The 20027-nt window shown below is 38.9% G+C and overlaps 2 protein-coding genes across 4 annotated transcripts in view; both read left to right on the top strand.

Annotated features, from left to right (window-relative positions):
- Positions 1-20027, top strand: part of mrpl11 (mitochondrial ribosomal protein L11) — a 90268-nt gene that overhangs the window by 14436 nt on the left and 55805 nt on the right. The window lies entirely within an intron of this gene.
- LOC141793766 (uncharacterized) lies at positions 3320-18897 on the top strand. 3 transcript variants are annotated; one of them, XM_074674627.1, is made up of 17 exons: positions 3320-3491; positions 3642-3696; positions 4190-4292; positions 6881-7094; positions 7377-7519; positions 8635-8803; positions 8938-8993; positions 10644-10834; positions 10912-11022; positions 11160-11285; positions 13735-13833; positions 13920-14078; positions 15316-15937; positions 17673-17736; positions 17838-18016; positions 18097-18185; positions 18280-18897. In XM_074674627.1, exons 1-17 carry the CDS (start codon positions 3409-3411, stop codon positions 18376-18378), a joined length of 2562 nt encoding a protein of 853 aa, XP_074530728.1. In that variant the 5' UTR covers positions 3320-3408; the 3' UTR covers positions 18379-18897. The 3 variants fall into 3 exon arrangements, with proteins under 3 accessions (XP_074530728.1, XP_074530726.1, XP_074530729.1); XM_074674625.1 differs by having other exon boundaries at positions 3321-3696; XM_074674628.1 differs by lacking the exons at positions 3320-3491; positions 3642-3696; positions 4190-4292 and adding an exon at positions 7569-7630 and having other exon boundaries at positions 6937-7094; positions 7377-7440.

Raw genomic sequence — 20027 nt, 5'->3', positions numbered from 1 at the left:
TCCACCTGTAATTCTTAAGTTTCTTTTTCATGGCTTAATTTTGTTGCCTGTGGTGAGTCATGGTGCTGCAGCATTTTGTTCTTGGCACAGAAAGAGACTCCCAAGAAACACCAAGTGTTTCGAATCCTGTTATTTTTTTCAGCCAAATACACTTTATTTTCAAACTTGAGAACTTGGAGAAGAGAAATTTAAACTTTATTTTTATTTAGTCTCATCTCTCTCTCTGCTCTGCTCCTGTTTAGTCAGTCCCTTTTTCCCAGTTGTAATATTCAGAGCTGATCTCATTATCATTCTCTGTATAAATCCAAATCCATGCAATCTTTCTACTATTAAAGTGCCACCTTGTGGTATGTTCTGGCTACTGCTACCTTCTATTCCTTAAGACAAAGAAACAAAGCTGATAACATTTGGAGTAATGTTTTATCAAACACTGTAAAAACAAACTCATCTTTAACTTGATTAAGCTTTTCTACAGTTTTAATCTTTACTGCATCATAATTTGAGTTTGTGTAACTGAAGGGGAAGAAAATCAGTCTTTACCAAAGTTATAAAACCAGGCAAATAAACAAGATCTTCAGGTTTAATTAAGTTGTCAGTTTATCCAGCAATTATTTGCCTGTGGATTAGTGGAATTATGATGGCTCTGAATGAATTATTTGATCTGACAATAAAACCTATACCAGGAGCAGACACGTCTTAACGAAATGCAATAACTGCAGGCTTTATAATCTTCTCCAAACACTATCGTTGTCATTTTTATTTCAGCTATCATCACAGTAAATGCTGCTAGTGCCTGAGGTTAAATTAGCAGTTAGCAGAACTGACTCGATTTTCAATGGAAACACATTTTTCTCTTTGGCACAACAAAATTAGCACATCTTAGTCTTTTCCATTTAAACGATTTGTTGTAAATGTTTTTTTGATTAAAACACAGTATTCTTTTCATTCTGAAAGTTTCACTCTTGAAGTTATGTTAGGACACTTTTGTTGGGCAACAAATCAAAAGCAGAGTTATTTATTGAAATGCTAAAATGTCCTGAACCAACATTTGATAAACTGCACTGACAGGAGCCACAAACTGCCAGACTGATGGATTCATCACGTACCAACAGACAAGAGTAAAAGGAATAAAGCCTTATTGTGTTTCTGTTCTCTCTCACGGTATTTCTAGTTTTTGGTTAAAAGTGAGTGTTTTTGACACACAAGGTCAAACAGTATTTATGTCAATGCATGCTGGTATTCAGTTAGCATCAGAAAAATTGCTGTGTGGTTCAAACATGATAAAGTGTGCAGAAAACAGACAGTACTAGAATTTAAGGATAGAAAAGACACTTTCAGAAACCACCGCCACCTTGAAAAACATTACTATGATTTGATCATATTGTTCTTACAAAATGCATCATAAGTGTATTATTTATTTGTGGGAGTAAATTTTTTATGGGCACAGAAACTTTATCTGAACACTGGAGTTAGAGGTTATGAGAAAGTTCCTGGCTTTTGTTGTTTGTTTTTGCATGTTTATTTTTTTTTGCTGCAAGCCACATCAGCGCTGATAATTATTAAAAGATTTCATGGAAAATCTCAGAGCAAACCAGATAAACAGGTACTTCTCCTGTTCTCAGATATCTGTCAATCGATTTGAGTACATTCAGTTTTACTGTCATTACACAAGTACAGGTATCATCTAACTAGGGGTCCTGAAATGCTTCAAAGTGCTGGGTAAGTTGAAAGCAAGTGCAAGGTGACATATGGACTAACAATTTAGACTAATGCAACAGAAATAATTAAAGTTGATCCATATACACAGACTTTTATACAGAATATACAAAGGTTGTAGCTGTAACCTGATGCCATGCCTCCAAAACATGTTCTGTGAGTTATTCACTGGAAAAGGGGAACTTCCCATCACAGTCAGTTTTTGGAATTGTCTGTGGTAAAAGTTTTGTATTACATGTGCTCATCTCTACTTTAATGCAGCTTTTTGGAACTTTTATTTACCTCTACCAAGGAGGTTACGTTTTGGGAGAGCATACATAACTCAAAAACTATTGACGAATCCGGATGAAAATTTTCAGGAAATGTTTGCAATGAAATAAGGAAGAAGTGATTAAATTTTGGAGGTGATTCAGATCACTGTCTGGATCCAGGACTTTTTCAAAGGATTCTTTATCATTGTGAGATAGGGCCGTTTTCACCATATGTGTATATAACTCCACGATAAATGGGCAGATTGCTTTGCAAAACAATACAAGACAAGGTCACCATAATTTCTGATAGATATAAAAGTACAATCCAGATCCTACCAATATCCTGGATACTAAGATCTGGTATACAAAGTATGTACTAGATCATCATAGTTTTCAACACTGTCAGGTAACAGATTATTGTACAAACCGGAGAATACCATTAAAGTAGGACTTAAGTGTTGCTTGATAATCACAACATGCTTGGAGGTCTGTGCTCTCTGAGTGCTTTTCTAGGTCTGTCTTTATAGCCCTCTAGATTTGAAGGTTGTCTTAATGTGTTAGCGTCACTCTGCAACTAATATTTGGCCATGAGCATTACTATTAATACTTTGTATTAGATTGTATGTCAACCAAAATGAATAGTAATGAAATGGTTAGCACTGGGGATGTTTACTTTTCCTTGCATGCAATTTTTATAGAAAAGGAATAAAAGAAACATTCAACAGCTTTAAAGCTTCAGTTTTGAAGTTGTTGACTTTGGATGACTACATAAGGCCCAAAGAGGCCAATGTCTCCCACTTTAGGGCGAAATCAGGTATACTGGGACAGCTTTTGTTATTCCCCCCTGTGATCATACTCATGAACTACAATACATAACCCAGTATATGATACATTTCTGAATTCATTAGAAATCTTCACAGTATGTTCTCCCAAGTTGATTTTTTTTGTTTGCGTCTCTGTGAACCAGTGCTGACAGAAATGTCAAGTCACTCTGAATAAACTAGTTTTTAGGTTCAAAACATAAACATGTAAATAGTATCTCAATTTTTTCCACAGGAAGGTCTGTGCATTAACTGCTTAGTATTTTGACTTTTAAAGCAGAAATACATGACTGTTTTCTTCAGTTGTCCTAGTTTACCTGAACCCATGCTAAACTTTATAATTTTATTTCTATTATTATTATTATTATTATTAGTATTATTATTATTAATAATAATAATATTTTTTACGCTTTACTTAAGAGGATAAGTAAAAACACACATGCTGTCAGGTAAAGCTGTCACCTGTAGATGGCCTCGTGCCACAATCAGCAGCAGGCTCGCGCCGACTGCTCGCAGCCAATCACAGCTCCCATAAAAAAAGCTCAACAAAGTTCGCTTTTCTCAGCCGTTTCACTTCTACGTGTCGAGGAAACCGCGTCGCTTTCCTCTCAGAGCTGAAGATGTGGAGGAAGCAGTCTGCTCCCACGATGAGCAGCACGTATCGCCTCGAAGTGAGAGATATGGACAGAAGGAGCGTGTTGTTGTAAGAAAAGAAGAAGATGTATCTATGGCGCCTCTCCATCGCCATAACGCTCGGCTTGGTGTGGTACTTTTCAGACTGTGGTCGCACGATAACACAGTACCTCCTCTGCTTCCTCTTTTGTTTCACCACCCCGCTGTTATTCGGGAGCAGCGGGCGAGAAAGCAGCACTCAAACTGATGAAGAGGCCAAGGAAAGCTTACAGCAGGTAATGAGCTGCAGTTACCTGTTGCGTTGCAAGTTTGTTTTTTAACTCCAGGAAAGAGTTCCTACTACAAGTGATGTTACTTTATCAACGCATTGTCATGATTAGTGGAGTTAAACATTAACAATGTGAACGTTGGTTAATTGAGGTCACATTTTCACTTCTTAATCAGATAACTTTTACTTTGAATTGTAATATTAGGAAGAAAACTCACACATGGGCCAAGTGGGGTCGATAATTTTGCAATGACTTTGATTAGTTATGAATCTGTAATCTGTTTGTATGCCTTGTTTCACACATAGTCAGGTTTTGTGAGGGCTTAAATATGTCAAACATGTAAACAGTACTACTCATAGCCTGAGGCCTGGAAAAACTTGTTTTGACTCTACACGTAGCTCACAGGGCCTAAAGTTCACCACTGCTAGCTGCACTTTTAACTATGTGTCTTCTCTTGCAACATGAAACGAACCCTAAAATCTGAATCTTGTTTTCCCAGCAAACAGAACAAACAGGGCATTTGATAGATGGAGAATGCAGCGAGCAGCAGGCTGAACCAGCAGAGTCACAGTATCCACATGTGAAGAGGTCTCTACAACAAGGTGAGGCTTGTTTTTAATATGCTTTTCAGTGGTTTAACCATGTTTGTCTTTGCAGGTTGAACTCACTGTGTTAATACAAACATTGTTAAAAAAAAATCAAGATCTTGCTCTTGACTGCAGGGTGTTGTCTCAGCAAACTATGCTGTGTTTTGACTTGACACAGTTGAAAAAGACAGCTTTGCATAGATGCAGCTGGAGCTCATGTTACATGGAGTGAGGAGGGGCGTGAAAGAAGAAAAAGATGAAAAACACACCCTCTCAAAAAGATAGATGGCTGCCATGTGTTGAGCAGGAAGTAGGGTCTGGTTTGAAATGCCTCAGTGAAAGATGAGAGGTGAAGATAAGCATCACTCACATGCTTGAATAACATTTATTGGTATTAAGTCTGGCTATTAGCATCTGAAAAGTTATCTCATTCACATGCATGAGCAACAAAACCAGCTTGACTTTTTTACATGTCACCGCAAACGCAGTCCAAGTCTGACTTCTCAGTTGATTTATTTAACAACAGTTGCTGAAGCTTCCAGTACATGACAAAGAATGCCATAAGCTCCTCTAACACATGTACAAATTCTCAGCCTTAGTCACACAGAAAACGGTGATATAGGAACAGAAACTAAGCCAAGAACCTGGGACCTATGCATATGCATTGCAACCAAATTACAGAAGTCTTTTGCAAGCATTCATAGATTTTATCTTCTCTTTTCCTGTTGAAGGGTGATTCATCATGTTTTCTCAATATCTCAACTTATATATCCTAGTTTCCTGAGGAAATAATGGTGGTATTCTCGTGTCTATAACTAATATCTGAAAAAGGTTGTTTTATCGTTATAATGATGTAACGTCATTGTGATCTCCAAAACAGAACTGCCATAGCCTTCACTTAATGAAGCAAGTTAAAGGGACAGTTCAGTTTTTTTGAAGTGGGGTTGTATGAGCTCTATGTGACCACTAAGGACATTAGATACAGTAGAAAGTTGTCTCCTCTCCCTCAGTAAGACACAAACTGTAATCGCTGGTGACGAGGAAATAGGCGCTAACAGGGAGAGACGGTACCAGATTCAAAGGCTATTTTCCCCGCCTACAAGAACTAAAATCAAAAAGTAATACCACAGTTTAAGAGTACGCTACATGAAATAATTTTTAAGTGCATTAAGTCTTCAGAAATATAAACATTTATCCGGACCTAACTAACTGGTCATGTATCCTTCCGCTGAGCTGTGATTCAATGCCCACAGATGCTGAGTGTTGGTGCTGTCACGAGTGGATCTTGGTTAAAGACACTCTTCAGGATTTGTCTGAGTTAGAGGATACTGCCGGCTCTCAAGCTGTCTGTATAACTCATCACACAGATTTCCCTGCTCTTCTGAATTCTGGAGTGTCCTGTAACAGCAACAACAGTCGTGGCAGCAGTAACACTCAGCATTTTGATATCCAGTGTCTGTGGATGTTTCCTCTGTATTCCTTTCAGTCGCCACCTGTAGCAGCTCTTCTTCTGTGTGCTCCGGTTCATACAGGTATCCTGTTGGTTCCAAAGTGAATGAAACTTCTTTGTCGCTGTCATAGTCACTCATTTTGAATTTCCAACGCTGCCTCACAATCCTTAGAGTACAAACAAAAGAATTACGATACATGATCAAACTTACGCGGGGCTACGACCGGCACCCAAAGCATAGCTTGTTTACATTCCCTACAGCTGAAAGGAGGAGGGGGGATGGAGTGCACTAGCGCTGCGCGGAAGGATACATGACCAGTTAGTTAGGTCCGGATAATGTTAATATTTTCGAAGACTTAATGCACTTAAAAATTATTTTATGTAGCGTACTCTTAAACTGTGGTATTACTTTTTGATTTTAGTTCTTGTAGGCAGAGAAAATAGCCTTTGAATTTGGTACAGTCTCTCCCTGTTAGCGTCTATTTCCTCGTTACCATCGATTACAGTTTGTGTCTTACTGAGGGAGAGGAGACACCTTTCTACTGTATCTAATGTCCTTAGTGGTCACATAAAGCTCATACAACCCCACTTCAAAAAAACTGAACTATCCCTTTAAAGACCATTTTTGAAACTCTGAGGCTTTAAGTTCTGATCATCTGATACTTGGTTGAGATCTCAGGAAAACTGCAGAAATGAGTGTTACTTTCATGTGGAAACAAGGTCTGCTAATCTATGAGTGCTTGTCCTCTTAAGGCCTCAGTAACTGGAGACATATAGAGTGATTTCATTTCCACTAGTTTCTGTCTGTTTTATTAAGAGTCTGAAGAATATAAATAATTCCCTTTCATTTCTAAGAATGCTTTCAAGTCTTAATCTAACATGAGGAAATACTGGTCGCTTTTTACCTGATGGATAAATGTTTTGTTCTTGTAAATAAAGCAGATTTAGTGTTTAAACCTATGAATATGTCCTCATATTCAAAAGGATTTTTTTTCACCTGCATTTGTGTTGAGTTTTGACATGAACAAATTGGACAGGACTTCATCAAAAAAGGCTTAAATTCACTGCACTCCTTCAGTTTGATGTTCAGGAGTCTCTGTGAGCGTGGGAGATTGGTGTTAATGTGAATTTCCTTTGTGCCTTCTCTCCTCAGTGTTCGAGTGCGCCTACGCTCAGCTGGTCCTCCCTTGGTACGGCGTTCCCGAGCCTCCTGAGCGTCAGCCTCTTCACCAGGTGCTCAGCAGGGAGGTTGACTTTGTAATTGACCGGATCATTGAGAGAGCCAAAGACTTTGATGTTTGCCAGGCAGTGGTGGGCTCCATTCGGATTCTGACCCAGCACTTGCATAATGCAAAGCAGTCTGAGAGGTTAGACTTTACCCCCCCTCCTCTCTATAATAATAAGAAGTCTTGCTGCTTCGGTTACTCTTTGCACTCAGTCATGTCTCAACTCAATAAAATCCTCCATATTTTTTTTTTACCATCCATCAATAATTCACCTCTCTGTGACAAAGTACTACTGATGACATCCAGATGGTTGTTTCAAGAGATTTAACTCCCATCAAATTACACATTTAGAAATTGTGATGATAAAGATACGGTGTGATAAAGACCTGGTTTTGTATGTCCTCTTTTTGCTTTTTGTTTCAGAGAGCTTTTGTTCGCATCCAGAGCGGATGAGATCGCAGTCCTCAGAGAGTTCTCTGATGCTCTGGTACGTAACCTTTTCCCAAAATCTCTCTGGAGCCAAGAAGTCAACCGCTGTGCCTTAAATGAGATCATTGCCATAAAGGGTAAGAAAGCCGTAAATTCCCTCTCTGTCTCTCTCTATTTCTCTCTCAGTACAGGAATACAACCTTACATAAGAGCTAAGCCTCCCCGGACTCCCTATGAAAAAGTGAATTGTATGTAATCCCTTATTGTCTGTGGCATTACAGAGCTTAAGACGTGAATTTAGGGCTACAAAAAGGGATGTGCCTTTCATACTGATTTGCCATTTCCCTTTAGGGCTCCATCTTTTTGAGCAACAGATAAGGTGTCTCATTTTGCTGAGCAGGAAGTTTCTTTAATTGTGCTTGAGCACTGTAACAATAAGTGATTCTAGCAGCTGTGGTTAAATAATGACATGCATGTCCAGATTTCTCTTAATCTTGGCAGTGAGAAGCAGCTCATTTCAGATTATCAACAGTTGGTTCATTATTCAGAGCTCTGCTGTGGAGTGAAATTGATAATCCTGATATCTGCTTCAAGTTGTTTGGTATGCATCTTAGTTTTCCATGTGAATGAACACAGCTGTTTGCCTTTTTATCCAGTAACAAGGCATAAGAAGTGAAACCTGAGGCCAATATGCAAAAATGAAATTGTTTTAACATCTAAGGGGGCATAGAAAAAAACGGAGGTGTAGAGGCCTTCACTCTAAAATCTAGGTTTTAATGTTAACTCAAAAGCCCTCTGCTACTTTCAGGCATTCATTTTTTATGTTCTTGTGATGAAGACAGATGGATACTCCTGAAATTTTCTGGCAGCGTAGTTAAAAATTTTTTTTTCCTTGTACAGATTTAACAGAAGGAAAAGCTGTGTTGATTAGAGAGCTTGAGGTAGTGGTGGCTGGTTTCCTTTATTACAGGAACAAGTAAGCTTTTTCAGGTTTAATTATGAGCCAGAATAAACAGCAGCTGTTGTTAAATTGTGTCAAGAGAGAAAATGAGCATTAAGTGGAAAATATGAAATTCTTCCTTTAAAAGAAAATAACTTAAATAACAGAGTTATTATAACACTCTGCAGGTGTTTAAAGTGGGTTGTAAAGTAAAATGTGAACACTGTGTTTTTTTCTTCTTGTGTGTTTGTGTCATTAAAACACTCTCTGTAGTTAACATGTATTTCCTGTTTTGTTTTTTTTTTACCACAGGGTTTGGTCATTTGGTGACATGGCTATCGGACCCCGACAACCTCAACCAGCTAGTGGTGAGCCAGCTCGACAGCCAGACCCCGAAAGGCTCTGTGGAGGAGCTGTGTGGATCAGACCCGGATCAGACCTCTCTGGCTTCACAGGAGGGTGACGCAGAAAGCAGTGAAGGGTGAGTGGCTATCATCTGTGGCACCCGGCTGGCTTGACTTTGTCTCACTGAGCGTCAAGTCAACAATCGTCTTAGAGCCGCCGTCTGTGTTTGAAACTGGAACTGACCACATTTCTTTCGTTTTTTATTTCCAGGAGCGTGGAGGGAGCAGGGATTTCAACAAGTGCCAGAATCAAAACCAAAAGAAAAGGTGAGCTCTGTTTGTAGAAATTAAAATGTCTTAATTAATCCAAAGCTTCAGCAGTAAGAGCAGCACATTACCAACTACCTTCTTTATTTCTTCAGCTTTGAGCCAGAAAACATTTGAGGTGAGGATGATCGATCCTTGAGAGACAGATGGAGGAGTTTGTGGGCGTTGGAAAATAAAAGCATGTACTTACATAACATCTTGTTCAACAGTTCGATGAATAGCAGTGTGTTCACAGCTATCCAACGTTACGAGTTTCTTTACCAGTGTTCCCTTAACAGCTTGATTAATTCCTGGTCTCTATGATAAGTTTGCTCAGACGGCTAATTACACTAATGCGGAACTGAATGCCAAATAGTTTCTATGCTACCATCAGCAACTTCTATCTCTTTATATTACATGCAGTTCAACAGAGATGATGAGTGAATACAAATTGATTATGCAATGATAATGGACCCTGTTATGTGATAAGTGTATATTATCTGGTGTAGTCACATCACTGCCTCTGTCATAATCTGTACGCTGGTTTGGATACAAATTCAGGGTTGGGCTTTTGCGTTGCTTATAACATTAAAGGTTTGATTATTTATCATGCTTATTTGGCTCATGTGTGGGATACATATTAATTGTCTGTTCACTGAGCTTTGAAATGCTGTGATGCTCAAAAGTCTTTACACTTCCTCCTAAACTGGGAAACGAATGCATGTTTATAATCCTTTTTTTTTAACCATGACTGTATTTGAATATGGACACCACACCTCACACTCCTCTCAAAACAAATACTTTGGTTGATTTGAAGTTGACACTGAACGGCTATGCAAAGTTCAAACCAATTTGGTGAAGACATGAACCCATCCATATGTCGCATTGTTCAATGGCAAATGAACAACTGGGGAAGCAGATGAATGTTCAGGTTAAGTGAAGCCAAATTCACCTCTTGAGACATGTCATCAAAATAAACGCTGTAATTTCTGAGTTGATCTCATCCCTTAGAGTAGCCTTGTCTGTTTTTGGTGGGTCTCAGCTTCACTGTAAATAGTAAGACACACAGAGGCTGCACAGTGGTCTGACTTACTTTGGGGCTATGAGCCTGACAAAGAAACATGTTTACCTCCAATAACTGGTTGTAAAATTGCAAACATAACAACATCACAATGTAGAGTGGCAAGAAGTAAAATGTGAGTTTTATCTGTCTATCCTCATGAGAAGAAAATGATTTCAAAAGGATTTTGTGATCCAATACGTTTATAAAAACAAACAAACATCTGAATTATGCCTGTGGGAGCTGAGGTGTCATCACTGCTTGCTTTTTCACTTCATCAAGGCTGCATAAATCAGATCCTGCTGACACAGTACTGATGAGCCAGTACTTCTTGAACTACATACTTCTCTATGTAGACCGCTGACCTGACCACTTCCCATCAGACAAGCTCCTTTGCACAGATTTAACATCTTTATATAAAATCTCTTGGTGGAGAGAATTTAAACAGAACCCAGTTTATTGGAAAGCAAAAGGTTGCCTTTGTCAGTGTTTTGGTGCTCCAAGTATAAAAATTAGGAAAAAGAGACTGTTAAAAAAAGGCCCTGAACATTTTTTTCTCTTTATAGTTTCATAGTTTTCCTTTCATAGTTTGTTTAATTTTCCATTTTTAGGTAACAAGTTAAAAGAAGGATGGTCAAAATTTGTTGACAAGATGAAGTCCAAGAAGGCAAAGAAGAAGAAAATGAAGAAGATGGAGCAGGAGCTGGTGCTGAGGATCATGAGCATCCAGGGTGACGTGTCAAACGAGGATGATGTCAGCAGCAGGGAGGGTTCAGTCTACAGTCAGCAGGACTCTGACAGAGTGAGTCTACGTCTTTTAGCACATTAAAGCAGAGAGGACAAGTTGTGAAACATGACACGTTCATCCTCGCTTTTTAGGAAGACAGTGATCTGGAGAACTATCTGACAAGCGTCCAGGAGGACATGATGGAATTCAAGCTGTCGTATGAAATGTGGCGCGTGGGCCAGTGGGCTGTCAGCATCCCTCATGTGAGTTATAAACATCACAGGAGTGTGGAATGTCCTGGGGGCTTGTTATCTGTGTGAGAGGCTCTGTAAAAGCTTGTCCTTGGATGGTATGTTAATGTTTGAGCTGGATGATTGAGTAGGAGTGAACTATCTTGTAGGCGTACTGGGAGGAAGAGGAGCTGAACTTCATGGTTCACCTGGAGGAAAGGGACAGCCCTGAGAACCTGCAGTGGGACATCAAGAAGACCTACATGGACCTGATCTACTTCCGTAACAGATGGCAGGTAAAAGAATCTGTAAAAAAACACAAATTCTGTGTTTTGTTTAATTTATGGTTCTGTTTGGTATGATCAATGTGTTTCTTTTCACTCCATTTATCAGGTGAGCATGAAAGTAAAACCTGTTGTATAATTCATTATAAGTTAACTTAACCATAAGCTTACCTGAAGGACTGTTGCATGAAGCTGCATTAACTTGATGAAATGTCCAGTGATCAATGAGCTTATTAGTCTCAAAACTCAAGTCCCATTCATGCTCAATGTTTAATATGAATTAGAGGTGTCCCAGTGCGACATTGATATCGGATATCAGTCCGATATCAGCAAAAAACAAGTATCGATATCGTATCGGAATGCATCTAAAATCTCCAATAAAAGTAGTTTCTGTTACCCATTGGTTGATAATAAATGGGTCAGTTTTTCCTCATACCTACTGTTGCTGACTACTGTTCTTTGTTTGAATAATATCACTTAATCAAGCCTTTTCTAACGTGACAGACATACTACAAAATAAGTAATAAAAGTATGCATGTTTAATGCTGATATCCTATCGGATTAATATCGGTATCGGCCAATACTCAATGCTGCAGTATCGGTATCGTATCGGAAGTGAAAATGTAATATCGGGACATCCCTAACATGAATGATGGAGCCTTCTTTCCATGCTCTGTGTTTATTTCATCCCTATTTCTGCACATTTTCATAAAGCCTACAAAGACGGGCCAAACAGGCACTGTTGCTGTTACTATCAAATACGTAGCTGTAGTGAGACACAAAACAGAAATGACAATGACAGAACTTTAACGATATGTTTCTAGGCCTCACCGACCACCGCCTCATACAACGCTGCCTCTGCTTTTGCCTTTTAAGCAAAAGGTACATTAGCAATACCTCCTCTACAGTCGCCATGTTTTCTTTATGAGTTTGTTGTCATCAACTTTTAACTATGGGCTGCCCCCCCTGGTGGATGTTTTAGTCAACAGCAATGCAAATGTAAGTTACGCATGAAAATATGTGAGCAGTCACAGTGAGGTCACCACAAAAACTACTCCCCTGGTGGCTGGCTGCAGTATAGGTCAAAAACTCCATCTCCCCCACCATTCCAGATGGGCTGTGGTCAAACTTAAAAAAAATTAATACACGTCGTAGAAATGTTTCTCTTATTTGATTGTTGTGGTAATTTGGAGATATTATTTGGCTGTCTTGTATTCAGGTCCTCTTTTTTCCTGAAAAGTTTAATTTTTATTAATTATAAGAGGTTGAAAACAAGACTGTGGGTCATGGTTAATGATGATTGACAGCTGATATTCTTGTATAGTTTTGGGGGGGATTGTAAAATATGTTTGAAGGGAGAGCCAAGAAGAGATTAGACTCTTGAAAAAAAAAATATTATTTTTGTCACCCGGCTCCACTCAGATTCCCTCATAGCCTCTACTCTGGCTGCACAACTGCTGCCAATGGCTGCGCCTGTGACGGGGTATTGTGGCTTCACAACCGTACAGGATGTAGATATATTTCGGTACTTACAGGGAGCATAAATGGGCCTTAAGAAAGAAGAAACAGGTCTTCAGTTGGGATTCATTTTTTTCAATTCAAAACTTGGCATTCAAAAAATCTCATTTGCAAACTTTCATCAAACTTTTATTAAACTATTTTTAGAGATTGGAGAAGCAACACTTAGCCTGTTTAGGCTTACTCATCATCTGTTTTCTGTCTGCTCCTTTCACTAACTGAACTTTCCCCGTTAGCAGAAGGATACTGAATATTTTGATGACTAGGAGACATTTGAATCATTGACTTTGGGAGCCTGCTGCATAACTATATATACATCATTGTAGTAAAACTCTTCAGCCTCTGTTTCATTTCGTCATCAAATGCTTTGACTACATACTGAACAGCAGGGTCAGTGTGAGTGTGATCTGTGGGTTCACTCAGGCCAAATCTAACTCAAAGGAAGTATTATTTCAGTGAATTTTGTTGGAAAAAAATCTCAAGACAAACAACAAAAACAAACCAAAACACTGATAAGTTAATATTGATTATAACCATTTTGACAAAGACATTACCTTTTTGCTCAGTTCTTAAATATTTGCACCGTGAAGGCAAAAGATGCAGAGACACCTAAAAGTTTTCTGTGAGTTGGCTAAAGATTCATCCAGCTGAACTGACTCTTTACCAAAAGAATATCTCCTGTTTGGATTTTTCATTGCCACTTCAGTGAACAGTTAAGCTCACTGTCTGCTCAGCATGAGTCAGATGGATGATGGAAGCATTGTTGTGAAAACAAACCACAGCTTTTGTCACAACATCTGGAATTCAGCTCATGTGAAACACAAAATAAAATTGCAGCCATGTGGGATATGGTGTTAAAACTTTAGTCTATAAGTGTACATGTGCCACGTGCTGTGATTTATTTAGGCTCTCGTAACATGAAGCATTTTATTTCCTTTCTCAGGATTCAACCATTCTACCCTCCATCCCAGTGCTGGAGGAGCTGGAGGCAAACGACACGATCAAAGAAGAAGCGAGAGTGTCAGTGGAGCGTTTTCTGCAGGTGACGTGCATCAAAAAACAAAAACGTGTTGATGTATAAGCTCTTAAGAATCATAATAACTCTATTGTTTGCATTTTCCATCTCAGGAGTTAGTGTCTGACCGTCTGATCGGTCACACTCAGCCGGTTTTTCAGTTCCTCTGTCCTCTTGACAAACTGCTGAATGAGGAGGAACATTATGGAGGTGTGTGGGGCTTGCTCAGCGGCTTGGCTTACTTCCTGACTCCTGGTCATGAGGAAGACGAGGTAAAGATTCACATGTCATGTGACTATATTCTCATTACATTTATCCAACAAAGAGAGGGATCATTTTGAAAAAAAGAATAGAGCTGCAGTGAACGTTAAAACGAGAACGTCATGTGTAAAACTCGCTAACAGTTAACAGACCCCGGTTCAACTCTGACCTACTTTCTCTGGTTTTGCACACTTACACCCCGCATTCCTCATTGCATGCTTTTTTTCTCCTTGCTGTTGTCTGCACAGCCGCTGCAGCAGCAAAGAATGCATTTTGCATGCATAATACAAATAATCAAGAAATATGACTGCCATAAGAAAGTGCCTCAAACTCAAACCTTCTAAGTGTCTCTCACTATCTGCAGTGAAAAATTTGAATATTATTGAAAACAGTTGCCTTTCTGATGTCGTTTGTTCAGCTTGCCTCTCGATGTGACTTATCTCCTGCTGCACTCTGGATTTTGGGATAGAATAGCCAAAAGCAATCTGACTTACACACTACAAAAAGTGACAGGGTGTCGTCAGGTTTTTTCTTTTTGGCATCATACGTGAATATATCACCAAACACTAAATGTGTTTCTGGCTTACTTTACTGAATAGAAACGTGGTGTTGGAGCTCCTCCACTGCTTCCCCAAGCCAAAAAGGATTATTATTGACATCACTCACTCTTGGTTTTACTCCAAATAAAGAGGTTTTAATTATGGATTAAATATTGGATCTGCAGGCTTGTACAATGTTCCATACCTTTTTTAATGTGGTCAAATGGCATTAATTACGAGAGGATGATATTGAGCCCTGGTAAATGAGATGTATAACATGACGCAGAAGATATGAGACAATGAATGAATTTATTTTCCATAGTTAGTGCTGGATGGAGGAAGACAACTCGTCCAAAGTTGTCAGCTTGGAGTTTAACTTGAAAAAAACATGGTTCCTACATTTACCGCAATGCAAGTATAGCACAGATAAGATTCATTCGCTGTATCAATGATCATTTTCTCTGCCTGACACGTTTTTAACAAAGGAGCTCTTTTCGAAATCTAAAAAGTTTTAAGCTGACTTCTCAGATACTTCAGCAGAGACGTTTTTTCATATGATAAATTAGTAGAGGACGTTTAAGGACAGTTTTCACATCAAACGCAGTGCCTTCTTTAACAGGTAATCTCTGCTGTTTCTCTGTGTGTATCATTGAGGCACCAGCCGCTCAGGGTCATCTGCGAAAAGCTGATTATTTTGTTTTCCTCACAGAGCTCAAGCCCTCAAACAGAGGCGCCAAAAGGAATCACAGCACCAACCTCACATCCAGAATCCGCAGCCCTGCCTTCAGAAAACCCTGGTGCCTCTGCAGGAAAAAGCCATGATGCTCCTGCTGCTGTAATCCCAACCATTGTTATCTCCCACATTGAGTCAGCTTCAGAATCGCCTGAGGAGGAAAAAACAGACAAGGAGCCTCTTTCTGTGAATGAAAACTCACCCCAAGACAAAGCAGAGGACTCAGATAACCCCTTGACCTCACACTTTAAAACATTTCTCAGAGGACTGAGTCGATCCAGGTCACAGGAGTCTCTGGTATCAACAAAATCCAATGGTGATGATGACCCTCAAGATTTAGACTCGACGCCGCTCTGCAGCCAGAACGGAGGCGTGCATGGGGAGAGCACAGAGGGCCCGTCGAGGCTTCATTTCAGTGCGAGATCAAATAAAAAGGAAAAAATCTGCTTCAAGATGTCTGGCGGCGCCAACAAGGCCAAAGGGAAGGATCAGGGCACTTTGCCGAGGGGAGAGGACTCACCATGTCAGAAGAGCCAAGTGAACTGGGAGCAGCTGGAGGCAACCAAAGCCATATTTGACCTGCTGAAAGAAATCTCTGGTTTGTCTGGTACTCACATTCAAGAGAGGAAGATTTTGTGACAGCGTAAAGAGCCTCAAAATCATACCTGTGGTTTTGTGCTCTGCAGGGAATCAGCTAGAAATCTGGTGTTTATCACAGCCAACATTTTTAAAGCTTACTGCAGAACTTCAGATTGAAGATTGAGTGACATATCTCTACAAAAGTTTAGACAGATTGTTTTACTTCTTTCCTCTCTTTTGTCAAATTCAGCCAGTAGTGACTCAAAACTTGATTGACAAACCAAAGCCTTTCCAATCAACAGTCTTTTGGCTTTGTCCATCATCATTCCTGGTTTTAATGTGAAAGTAAGGACTGACCTGCTGAGTAGGCCACTCATTTTCCAGCTCTTACTGCCCGTGTCTGCCAGGTAGTAGACCTGTATGACTGTATAAACAGTCATACAGGTAGATGTTAACTTGTAGGAGTAAAAAGTTATTAAGATAGCTGTTTACTTGAAGGTTTTTTGTTGCCTTATCCTGCACAAAAAAATATCAACTGCAGAAGTAGCTTGATATGTGTGGTTTACAAAATGATTGACTTCTCTGCAAAGAAGTTTCACCAGGAAAACATCAACAACAAAACAGCCGGAAAGATTAAATTCATTGGGAGGCTTGTCAGATCTTCATTAATCAACATTTTAAACTCCTTTAAAGATCTGTAATGAGGGTAATTTAGCCCAGCAGAAATAAGTCATGTCCTGTCAATTTATCAATACAGACAAACTGGAGGGAGCCTTTGAGGGAGAGGACGAGATGTGTTGCTGATGTTTAGAATTCAGCAGAAGAAAAACAACAGAGATAATAATAACAGGAAACACACGATCTTATAGGCAGGAACCCCGACTTCCTCTTTTGCTTTGTGTTTTGATGTCCCTGAAGGTTTGTTTTCCCCCAACTGATAACAGCATACAGAGTGTGAGGATGAGAATGTATGAAAAATGGAGGGTCAGTGTGCCAAGTTATAAGTGTATCAAGCATTGGCATCTTTTTAGGGGGAGAAGGGAGGGGATGTGTCCCCCCTCCCACTTTTTGTCAGGGGTCATTTTGTCCCACACACAAATCCTCCATATGTTAGCCATTCTAACCCTGGTTATTTTCAATAGTATAGAAAATTCTGACACTCCTGAAAGCACCACCCACATGCTACAGAGAGTTGCAAAGAGACCTCAGCGAGGCTAAAAAAAACAGGCTGTGCTGCTGCTGAAGATTTGCGTTTGTGCCAAGTTTCAAGAGAGCTCCAACTGGGTGCCTTTCCTCTGATAAAGCACAAAACAAGCCTATGCCGCAGATGCATTTTATAGTAGCCTTATCGAAAGTGAAACCATTTATAGTCTTTGGCCCCTGCACTTCTCAGATATCATTTTGATAATAGTTATTTTTGCCCCTCCACTTCTTAAAGCAAACTGATGCCTTTGCATCCAAGAGAAGGCTGCTGCTGTCCAGGGGCCATCTCTGAGTGCCGTGGTTACAAACCACAACTGACAAATCTGAACAGCTTTTCTTTCAAACAAATTTAGCAACCTGCTGTTGAAGTTGTCATTTTCCGTCCGTTTTAACACCAAACAAAGCATTTTCAGCAATGGTGAATTATTCACAAGCATGTTGAATCATTTTTTTTAATCTGCCTTCCAGTGTTGTGCATTTAAAATCTTACTTTAGATGTTTTTTTCACAATGTTCTTGAAGTTGTTCTTATCATCTTATCCGTCTTAACAGGAAATTCCATCCTCATAAACATATTTGATGCCATTTTGAAACCTGTGATGCCCATCTTAAAAAAGTAAGCTTTTTATCAAGCTTCTGTCTGTTACTGTCTTTTTGGGGCTACTTGGATCCTCATACGAGAACGATGTTTGGTTGTTTTGTTTTGTTTTTTCCTAGAAAAGTAAACACTTTCCTGAACAAGATGAACCCCACAGAACAGCAGATGGCCGTGTACATCGACACTCTGCGGGACAAACAATGGCCAGACTGTCAACCAGCAGCACCTTCTCCTCCCCGCACTGAAGAGGAGAAGAATGAGACGAAGGACAGAGCACACAACCTCATCAGTGCCAGATGTACAGGATATTCCAGTACTTAATGTTGAATTATTTCTTTTTAAATGCCATTTCATGTATATTTTTGTTTTTGTCCATAGATTCCAACTATCTCGTCTTGAAGAAGACAGACATGGAGGCTGTTTTCAATCTTTTCCAGGAACGAGATGAAAATAAAACACTTGTTTATGTGAGTGTCTCAACGTGAACTTTCTCAGTTTATCTTTTTATGAAATCACTTGGCACAACCTTTAACTATCATTTTTCCCCCGTTCTTATCACAGATGCTTTTGTCATTCCTGTTGAAAGAGTTTTTCCCCACTGAGCACTCCCTACATGTAAGTGCTGTGGCCTTACAGAAAGTGACCAACTCCAACAGCTGATCTGTGAATCCTTTTATTCTTTTTTATTGATTCTTTTTGTGATTTTTTTAGAATTTCCAATTATTTATTAAACATCTCAAATGCCTTTAAATATTTGAGACAGTGTGTGTACCAATGTCGCTGTCTTTTTTGGGATTCTTACCTCAAAACTGTGACCAGTCTTTGAATTTGTTTTATTTTTTGTATTGTACAGATGAACTGAGTTTGTGAGTTAGCCTAAATAACTTGTGTATGAGCAGAAACATTCTTTGAGAGCTGCTTTTTAGATAATGCTTTTATGTTCAACTTAAATTTATAGTTCAAATTTCACCCTTCACTTATAATGTAAAAGAATTTGACGTGTCAAAAACATTTGCTGTCACTTTGAGCACTTACATACGATGAATGTAAATGTATATGAACATAACCTCAAGTTTCTTATGATATAATGTCACGATTACTTATTTCACAAATCTGTCAACATAAACTTTACCACTATGAAAGGAAACTTGAAACTGTGTTGAAATAGGGTAAGGTAAATAACTTGTTTTTTTTTTTTTATAAAATATCTTAATAAACTTCTTAAAGTTGTTTTGGTTTGGGGTTCTTCCGGGAAATGAGACGGCGATATATGAATAAAGTAATTAAATCAGCAAACATATAAATAAACTGCTGGTAACGGCAGCTTTTTTGGCTCCAAAGCTAAATTTAAGTAAAAGCCAAACTGCTTATCCTCAAAGGGAAATGTCTGAAATGTATTTGAATAATTACTTTAAGAGGAGTTTTTCTCTTGGTTCTTTGCTGATACTGTAGCATTTTGTGTAGATTCAGCTTCACTAATAAATTTCCAAATAAACAAGCATTCCCCATATTCGAACCAATTTCTTTTTCTGTTAATATGTCAGCAGAAAAAGTAATTTTCCAATCAACTTTGGGCAGGTTTTTATTACTCTACATGGAAATGCTTTGCGCACTATTTCACTATGGAGTGTTACAAAATTAATTGTCGGATTATTCTGGTCCAGGTCACAGTGAAGATTATCTTTCTGCATAATAGCTTGACTTTTTTTTTAAACTTAAGTTCCCCAGAGCTAGGTAACACCATCACAATTAACCAAACACTTTGCTTTAATGGAAACTGGCCAGGCTTACTTGATCCTATTAGCAGCAGGAGATGACTTCTCAACATGAATATTAAATGAACTCATGATTAATATTCACATACAGGTGATTCTTGAGTCTAGGCTTTAATAACCTTAGAGCTAAGGCTGGTAAACCTTTTTTATACTCATAAAAAAATAACCCTCAACATTTCCTTATTAGAGGTTATTCTTACACTCTCAAAGAACTGATTGAGAAAACCTTTTTGGAGCTGTTCTATGTGTTATTATATTAGCACATTAAGAAAATCGAATTTAAACTCCATTCTGGTCCTGAATCATGCAACTACGTCTTATTAGAATACTGAGGTGTTGGTACCATCCTAACAGCAGAGTAAGCAACTGAACATTCAGAAGAAAAATTCACGTGTTAAAATTATTAGAAAGTACTAAGCGATGTATTATGTCGCTGTCCTTGGCACGCATTTCCCAAAAGATGGGCTTCGGTGTTTTTGTTTTCAATTTCTAAAAAAAAAAAAGGTTTAAAATAGAAACCTTTCGTGGAGTGTC

This window comes from Halichoeres trimaculatus, unplaced genomic scaffold (assembly GCF_033239565.1).
Source record: "Halichoeres trimaculatus isolate MK-OKI-2021-1 unplaced genomic scaffold, fHalTri1.1 fHalTri1_scaffold_7, whole genome shotgun sequence".
NCBI lineage: Eukaryota > Metazoa > Chordata > Actinopteri > Labriformes > Labridae > Halichoeres > Halichoeres trimaculatus.
Note: the sequence above shows the minus strand (reverse complement) of the source record. Positions and strands in the feature narration are given on the sequence as shown.

What these genes read in the sequence shown, in the direction of transcription:
- LOC141793766 (XM_074674625.1), top strand. Translation starts at nt 3,508, where the DNA reads ATGTATCTATGGCGCCTCTCCATCGCCATAACGCTCGGCTTGGTGTGG. An exon ending in CAGTGGAGCGTTTTCTGCAG is followed by an intron (nt 13,834 to 13,919) that starts GTGACGTGCATC and finishes TTTCCATCTCAG; the next exon opens with GAGTTAGTGTCTGACCGTCT. An exon ending in AAAATAAAACACTTGTTTAT is followed by an intron (nt 18,186 to 18,279) that starts GTGAGTGTCTCA and finishes TTCTTATCACAG; the next exon opens with ATGCTTTTGTCATTCCTGTT.